The sequence below is a fragment of the Pleurodeles waltl genome, chromosome 1_2 (assembly GCF_031143425.1).
Source record: "Pleurodeles waltl isolate 20211129_DDA chromosome 1_2, aPleWal1.hap1.20221129, whole genome shotgun sequence".
In the NCBI taxonomy this organism is placed as follows: domain Eukaryota; kingdom Metazoa; phylum Chordata; class Amphibia; order Caudata; family Salamandridae; genus Pleurodeles; species Pleurodeles waltl.
Window position 1 is genome coordinate 627,324,253 of NC_090437.1, and position 17,114 is coordinate 627,341,366.

General features: G+C 45.5%; 1 protein-coding gene across 19 annotated transcripts in view; it reads right to left on the minus strand.

Annotated features, from left to right (window-relative positions):
* BLTP1 (bridge-like lipid transfer protein family member 1) overlaps positions 1 to 17,114 on the minus strand; it is a 1,779,540-nt gene that overhangs the window by 121,095 nt on the left and 1,641,331 nt on the right. For all 19 annotated transcript variants that reach the window (XM_069242474.1, XM_069242454.1, XM_069242518.1 and 16 more), the window contains 3 exons: positions 12,363 to 12,520; positions 5,360 to 5,552; positions 350 to 567 (listed from right to left, as the gene is read on the minus strand). In XM_069242474.1, the coding sequence (XP_069098575.1) occupies positions 350 to 567; positions 5,360 to 5,552; positions 12,363 to 12,520 (569 nt within the window). The remainder of the gene's footprint in view (positions 1 to 349; positions 568 to 5,359; positions 5,553 to 12,362; positions 12,521 to 17,114) is intronic.

Genomic DNA, 17,114 nt, shown 5'->3' on the forward strand with positions numbered 1-17,114 from the left:
ATCATGCCAAAACGAGGAAGTGGTTGTATATGCGTGCTTTTAGATGTCACTATACACAGCACTACTTCCAGATCTGTTTACTAACACTTTAAACAGCTGAAATGATAGGAGGCAGTGAGAACATTAGGGAAAACTTAAGAAATATGGTGCCTCCTAAACTGATGATTTTCATTACCCAGAGAAAAAAGAATCTATCTTGAAACCATTATTCAGAAGACAAAGGTCCCCTCTTGCTACTTCTCCAAACTTCAAGTGTACGGCCACTATATAGAATTTCTGACTGCTAATTCATGCACCTCTAATTTGATGGTAAGAAACATTGAAACACAATCTTTGCTTTTATTCTTACACTGTTCTCGTGAGTTCTTCTCAATGGTATTCACCACTGTTTTAGGAGGGAGGTATGGACCAGGCCCCCAGGTAGACAAAGCCCGCTTGCTAGTATCAAACTGTTGCGTGAAGAACTCTTGTAGTTTCATTCCTATTTTGATCAGATCTGGGGTAGTTGATCGTGATATCATAACCTGGAAAATATCCCATTGCAGGTCTCCGTGCACAAAAATCTCACTGTAGGAACAAATCAGAAAATGAATTAAACATTTTTGAATAATAAATTATTAAACATTTAACTTGTCATGCTATCAATTATAGATCTGCAAGAACAGTAAATTTTACATAATAAAGCTGGAATTTGTGTTCATAACTACACACCTTCCCCTCCTTTTGAAATGAAAAACTAACCTGTAACATCAGTTCTTTAGAGCTAGTATCTTTCATAGGTTCAGAATGACATGCTTGAATGCTTCTCCGTTATAAGGTTGGGAATTGCTGGAACTTTCAAAATAGCAATGAACTGTGTTAAAGTGGCTTTAACCGCTTTGTGGAGATGACGAACCGTTTGTGTTCACCACATTAAATATGTAGTGTTGTGGACATGAATGGTCTGTCCACTGCATTAAGAAAATATATTTGGTGCATGCTTGCACCAACTGGATTTTCTTTAAAAAAAAATATTTTGGGAAGAGCTACCCTCCTGCTTCAGCACATTTTTTTGTTCCTATTACAGACCAGAGGTCTAGCCACACAAGTGGGGTCCTGTTCGAGATAAGCGTGGGAACAATGGTTGGTGCACACTTAGTAGATCCTATCAAACTCTGGAAATTTCCCTCGTATAAGAGTGAGGAAAATGAGTTATTTTAAACAAAGTTTGAGGTTTGAAAGGCATTCTGGTTAAAAAAATAACGGGGGAATCCTGGCGAGTCATACAACCCTAGCCTCTACTGGGTGTAGGTTTCCCATGGTGGCGACTGAGCCTAGACCCAAATACCACAGCTACCCACATTGCCAAACATGTGCCACAAAGTGTGGGAATACTGAATAGTAGAAGATTTATTTTCAATTGAGTATGTTTCCATTTCTGGCTTCTAAATATAAACCAAACCAGGGTGCAAGAAAGAACACATTTTGCAAAATGCACTCTGAATGACATGATAGTATGGGTAACTCAAAATTTAGAGTTGTACAAATAACCACCACTCCTAAACTTGGTATTTTAGGATCATTTAAAAAAATGCAGAGGCTTCCTTCATACAGTCTTTTCATTTATTAGATTTTCCTGTATGAATTGCTGCATTGTAAGTACACAATGAAATATCATTATATGCTTAAACTCAGTTACAAGCTCTGAATAGCCCATGTTTTTGGACCATCAGAAAACTATATATACCTGAGATCAAAAAGGTCTGGTGGACTTAGTGGTATATTATTTTTGTACATGAGGGAAAATCGTGCTTCTGTTTATTTTTATTTCAACAAAAACCATGACCAATCTACACATACGACCACTCTGAATATTTTCAGGAATGTATAACCTTCAAAATTTAAAAGTGGGTTTCACACCTGTTTCTGCCACAAACTGCACATAGACAGAAAACACAAAAAAACAGAAAAAATAGACTAGCACTTAGAAAAATGCAAAATCTGTGGTAAAAATATAGAATTCCGTTTAACCTCTGTTTCCTTCTTAAAGCTTGTAAGAGGGCCAAATACACATTCTTGCGCAGCACTTTGTTTCAGTTAAAAAAAAAAACTAAAAAAAAACATTTGCTTTATTTTGGCTTTTTGCGTGGTCACCCAGGGGAATCCAGTGCCCCTAGGTACTCTTAAAATCCCCAACTTGAGAGAACAAAGGATGCAAATTTGGCCTGGGTACCTTCTGTAGAAAAAAGTTATGAAGGCTTAAGGTCGAAGTGCTCCAAACATACAAAAAAGTGTTCATCACTGTGGCGGAAAAAGCTCACCAGCTGTGGGGTTAATGGTAACAAAACAATGTTTATTTAGTAGCAAACTGAGCTAATTTGAAACAGCCCAAATGTCAGCCAATCAAGTTAAATGGCCGAGCACTGCATTCCTCCTAGAAGCCACCACAGATCACTTTACATAGGGCAAGTGAGGCAGATAGGTAGAGCAGATTATTGAGACAGTGATCAGGGAGGTTCACAAGCAAATTTATGAAAGATAGCAATGTTGGAGTATACAGATAAGGAACTATGATCTTCTCCCGTATTGGATGTTTTCTTCCCAAGCTGGTCTAGCCTCTTGGATTCCCTACCCATAGGTGCAGAAGGGAAGGCACCCAGGGAAGTGGATGATTGGACTACCAGGCTCTCCAGGGTGGGGTGCTGAGTGAGGAAACTAGGGATGTCCGGTGGCGGGCAAGGGCGGTGGCCAACTGTCCTGTTTACTGGGGCCCCTGTGCAGGGTTCGAACAACGTCCCCAGCAGGACATCAGTAAGGGCTTTATTAAAGGGTGACATTGGTACCGATGAGGAAGCCCCCAGCTGAAGCACCTCTGTCAGGAGGTTAGTCCTGGCCTGCACCGAGGGCTGTTCGAGGGTGATGCACCCTCCTCCATAGCCACAGTAGGAGGAGAGAGCAAGCCAGCATCCTGAGGGGTGTTCGGTCCACTGGCATCTACCAGTTCCTCATACCAGTCCAAAGGTTCCATCTGGGTTTCTAGAGGGTCCAAAGACCCCTTCCATTCCTCACCAGTGCCTGGCTGATCCAGCAAATGCTCAGACAATGATATGGCACCTGTGGGTGCGGTCTGTGCCAGAATCGGCATCGTGCAACGCCGTTCCTGTTTTGACTCATGGTAATGAGGATGGGGCTCGCACCGGCGGCACCAGGAGAGTCATCATCGGAAGTGGTGCCGGAGAAGGTCAACTGTGTGAAACTGAAACTGTTCTGGAATCGAATCCACAAGACCCCATTCAAGCCAGGGCTGAAGCCACTGTCATGGAACCTGATAGGGCCTCTGACAAGCCAGCGGGCCTGAAGGTGCTCCTGTGGGGCTGGCCCGCTGAAATGCAAGATGCATGGCCTTGTAAAATTCCTTTAATTGAGTGGGGGTAGCTCTGGCTTCTGACAAGGGAGTAAAGTGCGGAGTCCTCCCTGGCAACGATTCAGCAGAACCGTGCCTGGAACGTTGACGTTCCTGAGTCGCCTCATTGGCCTGAAGTCAAAGTCCGCTTGGACTTCTTTTTGTGACTCTTCCCCGCGTGCCCCGGAGGACCTCAAGTGGGATGAAGAGGACTTGGGGCCTCCTGGAGCGGTCCTGTGACCTTCTCCTTAACCGGGACCCCCAAGGAGTCGCGCCCGCCAATGTCAACTGTCGGGCTGCTATTAGCTTTAGGGACCGCTCCCTCAAGGCTTTCGGAGTCAAGGTCCGGCAGTCTGAGCAGGACTTCGAGTCATGGTCGCTCTCGGGACACCAAAGGCATACTTGATGGGGATCCGTCACCAACATGGCGCGATGCGGTGTGCCACATGGCTTAAATCCCATCTTCCTGAGGTAATTCTTCCCACAGATGAGAGGTGGTGCCTTCATAGGCGACCGTTACATCACAGATGGCTACTACGAGGCCATGCAGATCCGAACACCACCTGACGGCGGGTGCAGTTGTATTGCTCAATAAAAGTTCTGGATTCCAAGCAGGCACCTGGAAATTCTTAAGGTAAGGAATCTGCAGGTAGAAGTCTCTATCAGATCCCGAGTGCAGTGAGACACCAGTGTGCCACTCACCTTCTTCACACAGAGTAAATAAACTCTGACCTTTGGACTTAACATAATGTATGAAAAATGATCATTTAAAGTCCTAAAAAAGCCCAAGGCCTACGTGTCAACAAGGGGCGATACACTTGTTGGCTGTTCATCTTTTCACCACTAAACTATCCTCACTGTGGAGAAAGATGCTATACACAGATTCAGAGGGAGCTAATGAGTGCCAGGATAGTAGCTGCAGGAGGAGGGCTCATAACCACCTTAAGGATCAAAGGTACACCACAAGGAGTGAGAGGAGGACTGAGCCTCATGAGCAAAGCCCCTGTGAATGATGTCATCCATGTCGATACAAAGCAGGCAATGGGAAAGCCAGATGTGTATTGGACAGTACTGGGCACAGCGCAGGAACAAAGTCAGCCACTGGTTTTGGACCTTTATTCAGCCAGACAGGAGCCAAATCTGAATATGCCATTGAGTTTGGACTCAATGGACTATCTCAGACTGACAATCCCAGGGCCAAGAATAATGTCAAGACAGAAGGAAGAACCAGCTGAAAGTAAAGGGTCTAAGAGATGGCGACCTCAACAAGGAGGTTGTCTTCAAATGTATCTAGGGGCCCAGATCCAGACAGAGTTTGGGACCTGTAGCACCCAGGATGCCTACCTCACTCCATCAGAGGAAGACTTAGCGCCCACCGAAGTCAGCGAACAAGGTCTGGGACAGCACTGGAGAAGACCCGAGATGGAGACCAAGTAAAGCATCAGAGATAGCAACAACAGCAGTGCAAAAACTTGAAAATCAGAAGACAGCTTCAGAGAAGAGCACACTGGATCTATGTCAAAAGGTGTGAAAAACGGGAACTGTTGCCAAAGGGCTGGGTAGGCCTATATTTGGCTTAGTGATGTCCGATCCAGGGATCTGTGTAAACTGACTTGGAACTTAGGTGCCACCTCCTGCAAGACGTACTGAAAAATTTCCAGTTTTAGTCCGGTACCTGTTGGATACTGATGAAGTAAAGAATCTATAGGGAGAAGCATCCTTAACAAAGACTATTCTGACTTAAAACTGCTAGAAAGATCAAATAAATGGTAGTTTGGCTTGCTGACCACAACCATGCCATTTTGTTTACTTAATATCTTGTTGAGGTGTTTAATGCTTCTGAGAATTATAAAACCATCAGAATTATGGCTCCCAAAAAGAAAACCTGTTGAAAAGAAAGTTCTTGAAGTAACTTATAGAAGATTGCTATTCAACATGAAAATACAATAAATATCAAATAATTTAAGCACAAAATACCTTTTATCCGAAATGCTTGTGTCCAAAGGGGTGAAAAGATTAACTTTCCATTCATCTTGCAACTTAAGATCAGCATTACTGAAGATGCCCATTAGTATGCTGGATCCCATGTAATCTACACGTGCTTCTGTAGAGCCCATTGTGATCTGAATTTTGTGACTGGGTTGTTGGTTCGGATGTTCTGAAATATGGGCTGAAGTGGGAAACAAAAACAGTAAATCTATAGTAAACTTTAGAAACTCACTTTAAATATTTCATCCAATATCCATTGTGGTGTGGATCATTCAATGCCAAAGGAAACAGCAGCATCTCTTTATCAGGGGCTTCAGAACCCGCCGCCTCCTATGAGGCCCATGTGCATTTTCAAATTTAGCAGCGTTCGTGAAAACACAAGTTTTGTGTTTTCTTGAAAACTGCCAGTGTGCAGGTCAGCCTTCTCTGCCTTGTCTCCAGCCTCCTAGTGATTGGAAAAGGGGGCTGAGGCATGATCTACCTACACAGTGTTGCTTCAAAGTAAAACAGTCCAACTACAAGTCCCCTCAAACAGGCACAATTAATTTTATTTAGCATAGAAATGTAGTCTTACAGCCAAAGTTGCTTTCCTGGAAAGTTCACAGCCTCAACAGTAAAGGGGCGGGAATTAACTGAAAATACATACTTTTCATAGTGCCAAGCATGTTACTCTACAAGTCACAGAGACACAAGCCCTTGCCATGCAGCCTTCTGTCTCTTCCACTCTTCAACTACTGCAGTATACCCTTCCTGCTGCCACCAGAACCTCTCTGGAGCCGCAGGCTTCAAGAAGCACTTTCTGACAGTACAAAGTAGCTCTTTGCAGTGAATCATATTCCAGGGGTTCACATTGGCTGTAAACCCACTGTGACAGAAATTTTAGAAGTATAAAACTGAAGTATATTAAGTAGCCCTGAAACATTATTTTCTTTAGTTTCAAGATTGCCACTACCAGGCCTTGGAAGAACAGCAAATATAGCTCCGAGATGGCTCAAATACTGAGTCTAGACACAATGGGGCCGCCCCTTAGAAGTATAACAACTAACATTCTAGAATAGCCAAAACCTAATTTCATTACTTCCGAGATCGCGCCAACTTTGCATCTACACATGACCTGACAGCCATCATGGAATTATAGAAAGGAAAACATTACTTACCCTGTAAGCAGCTGTTCACAGAATGTAATATCGTAGATTCACACGTTCTGCATATTCCTGCCATCTTGTTTGAGGCTTGGATGTTTGAAACTAGTTTTTGTTCAAATAAGTCTTTTGAGTCACGAGGCATGCCGATTCCATCCTTAGTTGGCAATGCGCCTTGGCACTGTCTCCATTGTTTTTCGGTCAGCGAGTGAGTGTAGTGATAGCGCAGTCTGCAGGACGTTTTGATGACCATGTGTCAAACTATATAAAGAAAAAACAATCTGTAGCAACCACTGGCTCTTGGGAAGACAGGAGTGCACATGTGAAACTACACCACTACATGCTACATACAGGTGCTTGCAGGGTAAGTAACATTTTCCATTCACAGCATGTGTGGATGCAGATACACACGCTCTGCATAGACTGTAAAGCAGTGCTTCCATAAGTGGTGGTCAGCCAGTGGATGCTGCAGACGCTTGATACAAAGTTCCTAGAATTGTATGACCAACTGTAGTCTGCTTGCGATCTAGCATATCCACAAAGTAGTGTGTAGCCTTTGCAAATGTCACCTGTAGGAATGTTTCACAAGAATGTCATAGTGGCTCCTTTCTTATGGGTAGGATGTGGTCTGGGCCTAGCAAGCAAAGTTCCCTTGGCTTTGAGGTACCAGGTTTGGATGCACTTGACAATCCAACTGGCAATACCGGCTTCCGAAAGAGGATGATCTTTATGAGGTTTGCCAAAAGCAAAGAAGAGCTGCTGAGTTTTTTTTTTCCCGGAAGGCTTTGGTTCTGTAATGGACTACATAATGACACATTTTACATCAAGGTGTTAAGTGCCCTTTCTACTACTGAGTCTCAATAGTTTAGTTGAAGTGGATGGTGGATATGACTGTGGGGAGGAATATGGGGTTGATACTAAGGATAGCCCTTTCGATATGGACCTGAAAAAAAAGCTCTTCTAAATTGAGGGCCTGTAGCACACTAAAGCGTCTTAAAGATATGGTGAAAAGGAAGATGACCTGAAGGGCATTAGTGTAGAAGTTTAAAAGGAGGGTCCCATAAGTCTAGTAAGATGTACTATGAGGGTCTAGACTGAGACAGGAGGAACTCTAAGTGGAATGACCCGTTTGAGTGCCTCCGTGAAGGCAGGGATCCTAAACAAAGACGAGTGTTCTCTTTTTTGTATATAGGTTGCAATGGCAGCCAAGGGAAGGCATATAGAGGTATAAGCTGAATGTGACTTTTTGTAAGAGAAGAAGGTAACAAACAGTATCCTTAACTGCATGGTGAAGAGGGTCCTGGTGCTTGGAAATACAATAATGGGCAAATCTTTTCTACTTGGCAGCGTAACAGGCACGCATGGTGGGCCTGCATGCTTCCTTGAGAATGTTCATGAATTCTCGAGGGAGAATGAGATAACCAAAATCTCGACGCTCTGGAGCCAAATTGCTAGAGTGAGCTGTGTGGGGTCTGAGTGTCTGATATTGCCTTGGGTCTTGTGTGAGAAGGTCCAGCATGTTGGGGAGCTTCTCGTGGAATACTACACACATCTCTAGAAGGGTTGAGAACTACGGTTGTCTGGCCAATGTGGGAGCCACCAGGATAAAGGTGAGGGAGGTTTGCTGAAGCTTCCTGACCAAGTACAGAAGGAGTGGGAGAGGAAGAAAGTGCGGGCGAAGATCCCTGACCGATTCATCCATAGAGCATTGCCCATGAACTTCAGGTGTCGAAACCCAGAGGAAATGTTTTAGCATTTTGCATGGTTCGCAGTGGCAAAGGGCCAACCTTTGGGTCACCCAAACAATGAAACTACAGGTGTAGAACTTGAAACTGAAGTTCCAACTCGTGCACATATTGGTGCATCCTTCTGAGCAGGTCTGCAAAGCTGTTGTGTGCTCCTGGGAGGAACTCCCCCAGGAGGTTATCTGATGCTGAATCACCCAATGCCAAATACACTATGCTAGTGCTGGCAACTACGGGCAGTGAGTGTTGCACTGCTTCTGCCAGTGATACACTGGAGTATATTGTCTGTCTTTATGAGGGTCACTTTATGTCGGATGGCCTGAAGAAAGGGCTTGAGAGCTAGATGGATGGCCTGAAGATCCATGTGAGTGATTTGAAGGCCCTGCTGATGTAGTGACCACAAGCTCTTAAGTGTCAGATTTTGAAGATAAGCTCTTAAGTGTCACATTTGCTCTCCAGCCTGAAAGTTAGGCGGTCTGTGGTGATGGTTACTTGCAGAATGGAGTCTATGAAGGGTTGCTGTTGTTACACCACTTGAGAGAGCGAAAGGTGGTGGCTCGTATCAATACTAGATCATCCCAGTGCCCCTCCCCCCGTGACCATTGTACCAATAGAAACTGCTGCAGTGGGTGCATTAGCAGTCTAGCATGAGGGACTTTAGCTATGCTGAAAGCCATAATACCTAGCAGGTGCATTACTGTTCTGACTGTAAGATGATTATGTGGCTGAAAAAGAGGAAGTAACTGTTGGAAAGCTTGTACCCTGGCTTGGCTGTGGTAGGCGTTGCCAGTGATGGAGTTGAAAGTAGCCCCTAAGAAGTGCTGGTTCTGAATGGGCTAGAGATGAGATTTGGCAGCGTTTATGGTAAATCCCAACCTGTGTAGAAGGGATATAACGGTCTGAGTGTGCAGTAGGCACTTTTGTTTGCCTGCACTCTTGATCAGCCAATCGTCGATGGGGAAGACACGGATACCACCCTTTCTGTGATGGGCCGCCAGAACAGGTACGCATTTGGTCAACGTTCTTTGGCTTGTGGCAACTCCAAAAGGCAATACTTTGCACTGATCTTTTTGATTACTTACCACAATGCATAAGTAGAGATGATGGGTGGGATGAATGGGTATGTGAAAGTAGAAGTCCTTCAGACAGAGCAGTCATGAAGTTGCCTTGCTGCAGCAACAGGATGGCATCCTGTATGATAGTCCTATGCAACTGTTTTGACAGGATGCACCTGTTGAGGAGCCCGAGTTCCAGTACAGGTCTTAGGGACCGGTCAATTTAGGGAATCAGAAAGTATAAGGCGTAAGCCCACCTTGCCACAATGCTGAAGTGAACTGGCTCTATGGCACTCTCGAAGGTTCTGGTGTTCTGGACAGAAGGTGTATTTGTTTGTGGGGAGGGATGTTTGGTGGGATTTAGTTGAGCTTGAGGCAACATCCGTGGCTTTATGCTGTCTGCTGGAGAGAACCCACTGATTGGAGGTGATCTGTTCCCAGTAGAGAAGAAACCCTTGAAGTCGCCCACTACAGGTGTTCTGTGATCGGGGAGATGGGGCCAAGTCCCTGCTTAGAAGTGAAGCCCCGCCTCTGAGGAGTGCTCTGCTTTTGAAGATATTACCCTGGAAGAAACCTGATGTGTAACCTCTGTTGCCTTACCGGTGGTAGGTCTGTTTCTAGCACTGGTAAGACTGGTAGGTGGATGTGGTTTTGGTAAATCTTGAGAGTGCCTCTACTCTACTCCCTCCAAAAGGAACCCCTGGCTGATGGTGTCTGAAAGGCACTCATGGATTTAGCTATGTCTGTCTCCTTTTTAATCTTCTCTGGCATCTCATCAACTTGTGGCCTGAAGAGGGCAAGTTGAAGAGATGCTGCTGGACTTATGCCTTGAAGCCAGAGATGCACAGTCACGACTGGAGGTGTAAAATAATTGTGGTATTAACCTACTAGCTGACATGTCGGCTGCCTCTAGGGCAAAAATATTAGTAGCATTAGAGATGAGCTCTCTTCCGCCACTGTCTCTTCGCTCCTTTTTCTATGTTTTGGGGAGGAGCTGGAGAAGGACCATTACCTTGTCCCACTGTTCTGTTGTAATGAGACAAGAGGCTCACAGAGTTGGCAACACTCCAGTGGGTTGCAGCATCTACCATCGACCTCTTGCCTAACAGTTTCAACATGCTTAGTCTCCTTATTTGAAGACTGCTGCAGCTCGCTTAAAGTCAGTAGCAACCGCTAAGGAGTCTAGGGGACAAGCCCTCTAATGTATTAGGAGTCAGAGATTTTTAATTTTTTTCTCTATCCTGGGTGTGACAACCAGAGATTTCACTGGCTCCCAGAATGTCTTGTGGCAGCCTCTAGCATTCCCTTTAACAGTGGAATAAAACAGAGCAAACACTCCCTCCTAATTAGTGTCTCCACTAAAAAGTTGTCCTCCTCGGGATGGGTGTGCATGTTTAATTTGTGGTAGGCTGCAGAAATGACCACATTGTAGGCAGGAGTGCTGACTGGAGGAAACCAGCACATGCTTGAGGTTGGGGTTCCCTGGGAGCTCTACATTGTAGCCTTCTCAGGGGTCATCAGTGGGATGTGAGTAGCGAGTCCCTTCAGAAGGAATACGGGCTTGGGCTGCATGTGTCTGAAAAGGACTGTGGTGACCCCTGAGGCGATGGAGGGGAAGGAGAAGGGGTTTTTGGGGGTGGACGGGTTGGAGGTGGTAGGCTGGTGGACTTGTCAATAAGGGCTTTCTTGGGTGCAGTAGCCAAAGATTCTGAAAAAGGATACGGCCCAGAAGTTGCCTCAAAAGTAAGTCTGCGTTTCTTGAGCACTGCTGTGCTGGGGCTGTTAAAAATCTTTCCAGTGCAAAGATGGATGATAATAGTCTTCTCGCTCATCAAGCATGTGCTGTAGTTTTATGAAGATGAGCCTGCTGGTGTCCTGGGATCCGGCTGTCAAGTCCTGTTTCAGGGTAGGTGGAGTTTTCTCCGGTGGTTGCAGCTGGGATGCCGATGAGGCCTTCAGCTTTGAAGTGGGCTTGGGCTCTTCAATGTTTTTCAGGCTCAAACACCGATAGACGTTGAGCGTCGCTGGACCTGATTTTGACTCTTACTCCTTGTCTCAATGTTGACCGGAGCCCGAAGATTGCGGAGCACTCTGAGGTGGTGTTGGCTTGAACACTGGGCTAAATGTGTGACCTCTCTGGAAATGGTGCTCCACCTCGGAGCATGGTTGTTTGTCAACACTACTCACGGCGTCGTCATGGTGCACAGGTGACGAGGGTGGTGGAAAGAAGGACTTAAACCTCCTCCTATTCCTCTATGTATTCAAGCTTCAATGACCTCTGGGCTGGATGATGGAGAGGGTGACACCTGCTAAGCCTGCATTCTCCTCTTTTTGGCACAGAGTAGGTGAGCTTCACCGAAGATATAAGGCGTTTCCTTGATGGATCGTTACATCTTGGTAAGTGCCTGTCATTCTGCCTTTGAAGGATCTCTTTGCACCTAAAGGCAGTGCTCTACTATTTCTATTGTGAATGTTTGTGATGTGTTTTCTGTAAACTGTCAGAAGAATACATTCAAATTAGTTATTAGTTATAGGTTTGCAACTTGAGTACTTTGACTATTTCTCTTATTACCAACTTTGAGGTCAACTTGCTTCCTTAAACTAAACATGCCTAGTGAATTGTCTGCTGTCTGGTACTTAGTTTAACCCTACGATTTAAAAAAACATCTGTTTGAAGAAAAGAAGTATCAGTATCTGAGCCAGCAGTAGAGCAGCCTTAATAAAATAAATTTTCCAGACCGCAGAATATTCTAAACACTTAAAAGTAACATTTTATACTAGGGCTAATATCTCATTAGTGTTATGACATAAGAACATACACAGGTATCACTGAAAGAACTTCACAGCACATATGATTGACCATAAATAAAATAAAAAATCCTTGGAAATTAAGTAATATTGTGTTCCTAATTCAACCCTTACAACTCAGACGAAAGGTACTTACTATTGCATTTACAAGCATTTCTTATGTTGGGCATCTCAATCTCCCGATCAAATGTATAGCTAAAGTGGCTTATTAAACAAGCTCTAGACCTTCTTTCCAACTTACCAACCATTTCCAGAGCGTTAACATCGATGGTTCCTCCAACCACCCCTCCTCTAGAATCCAACTGTGATCTTCCCAGCCCAACAGACATACTAATTTCCCTGTCTCTGTTACTCCCAACTGAGAGTCGGCCTTGACTTTTCAAGCCGCTAGTAGTCCACCTAAAATGCAAAAAGTAACACAAAAAAAAAAGAATTACAATTTCAAAGTACTAACAAAGAACGTTAAAACAATCTGAATGTGTGGAAAACATGTTTGAAATACTGCATGTACATATTATGTATCCAAAACGTAAACAGGAAAACCTAGAGAGATCACAGCTTTGCAGCAAAAGTTATATTGTTTTTTCCACTTACAACGTGTTCCATGGGGGTTGATTCAGAAAATACAAGAGGTACCTAAAGTGACATCAGATAACCATTGACTCCTCATCAATTACATTAAAGTCGACCTTTTGCCCTGCCATAATCCCCTCAAACTCCTCATATTCACTACCAAAGGAAGGGAAATAGTGTAAACTATATAGACTAAGGGGGTAATTTTGACCCTGGCAGTCCGAGACCGCCAGGGCTAAAAGGACAGAAGCATCGACAACAGGCTGGCGGTGCTTCCAGCCCTATTACGACCGTGGCGGAAGCACCGCTGTCGCACCGCCGGGGCCGGCGGTTTCCCGCCATTTTAGCCCCGGCGGTGATAATCCGCCAGGGCAGCGCTGCAAGCAGCGCTGCCCTGGGGATTATGACACCCCTACCGCCAGCCTGTTACTGGCGGTTTGCACCGCCAGGAAGAGGCTGGCGGTAAGGGGTGTCCTGGGGCCCCTGCACTGCCCATGCCACTGGCATGGGCAGTGCAGGGGCCCCTAACAGGGCCCCGGCCAGCTTTTAACTGTCTGGATAGCAGACAGTGAAAAGCGCGACGGGTGCAACTGCACCCGTCGCACGGCCACAACACCGCCGGCTCCATTAGGAGCCGGCTCCTATGTTGCGGCCTCATCCCTGCTGGGCCGGCGGGCGCAAACTTGGTTTGCGCCCCCGGCCCAGCAGGAATGTCATAATGGGGGCTGCGTGAGTGCAGCCGCATTAGCGGCCGCACAGCGGTTACCGCCTGGCGGGCGACAGTAGCCGCCCGCCAAGGTCGTAATGACCCCCTAAATGTCTCCAATGCCCTACTTTCAATTACAGTCACTATCATCACGGCTACAGAGGCCACAGGTAGGAAGGGCAAGGTAAGTGGCACCAAAGGATAGGAAAGTTGATGCAGCCTCTACCCCTGTTAGTACATGAAAGTATTACAATAGATTAGAAATGTGCAGTAAAATGCACTAAGATACCAACACGTGTCCGTTTGATTACTAACAAATTACCTTCAATAAGATTGTTCCACGTGAACAGTCAGCTAACTGCAGATTCCTCACCTTTTGAATATCCCCAGGTGCCAGAATGAATCCAGAGATTTTGTTAACCACTGCTTCAGCGTGCTGACGGGTGGTGTTTTTGACGAGCTTCAGTGACCCTGTACAGCCTTAGGAAATTATGGTACTTGCCATATATACGTGCTAACCCTGCATGATGATTATTGCAGTTGAATCTGAGTATCCACCAGAAAGAGCATTACTGAAGGTGAGTAACTTGTTCTTCTGCTGAATACTTTTAACTGTAGAGTCCTCATACTTTGAATAGATACCTAATCAATGCCTCCCAAAAGGTGGAAGGTCTGAGGAGTGGGCTCATTCTGTCCTGAAGGACCAACTGGACAAACTGGCTTTACCTGTGGACATGACTGGAGAGGCAGTAATGCCTAGTGAAATTGTACAGACATGCATAGCAACCTGGCAGATGTCCAGTACCAGAACACCGCTCACCAACACCGTAAGCCTTGGCTATAGTTGGATAAGTCCACTTACTATGAGGGAGCTTCTTCTTGGCCATGGAATAGCACAAGAGCATGCTTTATGCACAGGATTATCTTCCCAGTCAGGGGCAACTTGTCCATTGCCTTCCCCTTGTTAGCAGTGACTAAGCCCACAAAACGTTGGTCATCCACTTGTTATTCCATTGTGCACTCAATGTAAAAGTTAAGAGCTCTCTTTTGATGAAGCCTCTTCTCCTCCTTAGAGGGTTTGGTAGGGAGGAGAAAGTGGGGAGGGTGACTGACTGACTTATGTGGAAGGATGACACGATTTTCGGCAGAAATTGAGCCAGAGGCCGCAAAACCAATTTGTCATGATGCAGAGAAAAAGATACTTACCTTTGGTGATGATGTTTCTGGTGGATCCTCTATGTTTCTGCAGATTTGTCACCTCTCAAATACTCCTCCAGGCGCCAGACTGGTCCAGAAAACATTTCTCAACAGTTCTACCCTCCCTGATGGTTTGGGTTGCCAACTCCATTCAACGCCAGAAGTGACATCGCCAACCGCATAAATTGCTCCCAAGATGTACCGACTTCAGTACCTAAACCATTTTTTCCACACTGCCAAAGTAGTAGGATGAGAATGACATTAGATAAAGAATGCAGCACAATAACAGATAACTGGTACCTCTTTATGTTGATGAGAATGTGGATGGGATTGGCAACAAATCTGTATTTCTGAAAGTAAGTAACTTTTTTCTTCTCACGGATACTCCTACCTTCTACTTCTTGAATAGATTCCCAAGCAAATCACACCTATGGATTAGAGGGCTAGACAAGCAATTGGGCAAAATGCCCATCTCCTGGGATGGCCAAGCAGCCTCTCTGCAGATATCACCTTCAAGAACTTCCCTAGACAAGGCAAATGTTGAGGACTTGCCTCCATGGACTGTGCCCAAATGCACTCAAGTGGTCCTTTTTGGCCCAAGCATAGCATATTGTGATGCACAAAATAACCCACCTAGATACAGTCCTTTTCTGTACTGATTTTCTTCTTTTGCTGCCTACATAGCCTATTAAGAGCTGGTCATCTGCACAAAATGCCTTCATGCGGACGCTGCTCTTTTTGTATTTAGCCTGTGCAGCCTCTGCTCCTCTTCCTCCTCTGTGGGGTGAGGTGTTTGAAAGAAAGATGGCAGCCTGGGGACACCACCTTCAGGAGGAAAGCAGCTCTGGTTCTGATGACCAACTTGTCAGGATAAAAAGAAGTGAAAGGAAGACAGACGCTCATCGCTAGAAACTCACTGACACGCCTGGCTGAAGTCACTGCAATAAGGAAAACAGTTAATGGTTAAAAGTCAGTGTGAAGGGGTTTGAATGAAGCTCTCATCAAAATATCTAACCAGGTTCAAATATCACTGTGGCATAACAAAGGGAGTCGGAGGAAACATTTTGATTAGACTTTTCAAGAATCGGAAAACAATGGGGGAATTGAAAAGGGCATTTGATCCGGGGGGCAAAATACATCTGGCAAATCACTAAGTAACCTATTCACTGTACCCCTGGTAAAACCTTCCAGGGCCAAACGTTGCACAAACGTAATAATGTCAGACAGGAGCACATTCAAGGGATCAATCTGGTGACCTATACACTAAGTGACCAACTTGTACCACTTCCTGGAGCAAATTCATTTGGGGGAGAAAAACAAGCAGATAAGTTCACATCCACCACATTAGCAGGCAGCTGCAAAGAATTTAAATGTCTCCACTTATTCTCCATGCAGGAAGGTGCAGACCTGCCCCTCCAACTGGAAAAGAAGATCCACCCTGAGAAGATCACATGGACCCAGGGAGAGGTGCAGATGGTCGGTGTACAGGAGCCACTAAGATGACCTGGGCCAGTCTTTGGCAGATCTTCCTCAGGACCTAAGGAATCAAGGAAATAAAGGGGAAACACGTTGTGAAGAGCAAAGTTCCACTTCAATCAAAAGGCTTCCCCCAAGACTCTGTACACCAGATTCTGGAGAACATAGAATGTTCAGCAATGCAAACTGAAACTAGTGGAAAATCGATCCACGTGGGGCACGCCCCATTGTTCAAAGATGCTCTTTACAGCCTCAGGGTGGAAAACACACTAGTGGTTGATGAGAGGATACCCACTAAGGTCGTCAGCTCTGGTGTTCAAGCTCGCCTGCCACATGATTCGCCACTAACCACATCCTGTGCATGTGCGCCCAGGATCATTTCCTCAGAGCTTCTCGACTAGGAGCTGAAGCATAGCAAGAATGCCCTGGACCCTGGTGCAAGCAAGGAAAAAGGGTTCCTAGACAGCTGTTGGGGTAGTAAAATACAGCACTGTCAAGGTACAATGGGCCACTCATGGCCCCAACCCAATGCCACAGCAGCAATCGTAGCTACACCCCTGCATGGGACCCTACTTGCCTCCCTTGGTTAACATATGACATTGTGGTTGTATTGTATGTCAAGATCTGGACTGACTGACAGTGAAGGGAAGAAATGCAGTGAGATCTAGGCAAACAGCCCTCCATTTGAACAGACTGATCCTCTGCAGACCGGAGGTCTCTGACTTTAGGCTCCTCCAGATGTGCCCCCCACCCTAGAGTGGAGGCATCTGTCACTACCATATCCATGGCTAGAGGGTGTTGGAAGGACATCCCTCTATTAAGGTTCTCCTCCGCATGCCCACCTGTATCCAGTACTGCCTCTTTTAACAGGTGGTCCTGAAAAAGCTCAAAGTGAGATTTGGGCACATTGACAGAGAAACCCAAATTGTGCAGTAAGGATGTTGTCTACAGATTTGATTGCACCATCTCTGGAGTTATGGCCCTCAGAAGGCAGTTGCCCAGGTAAGGAAAAACTAGAATCCTCAACCTCCAGAGGGGATG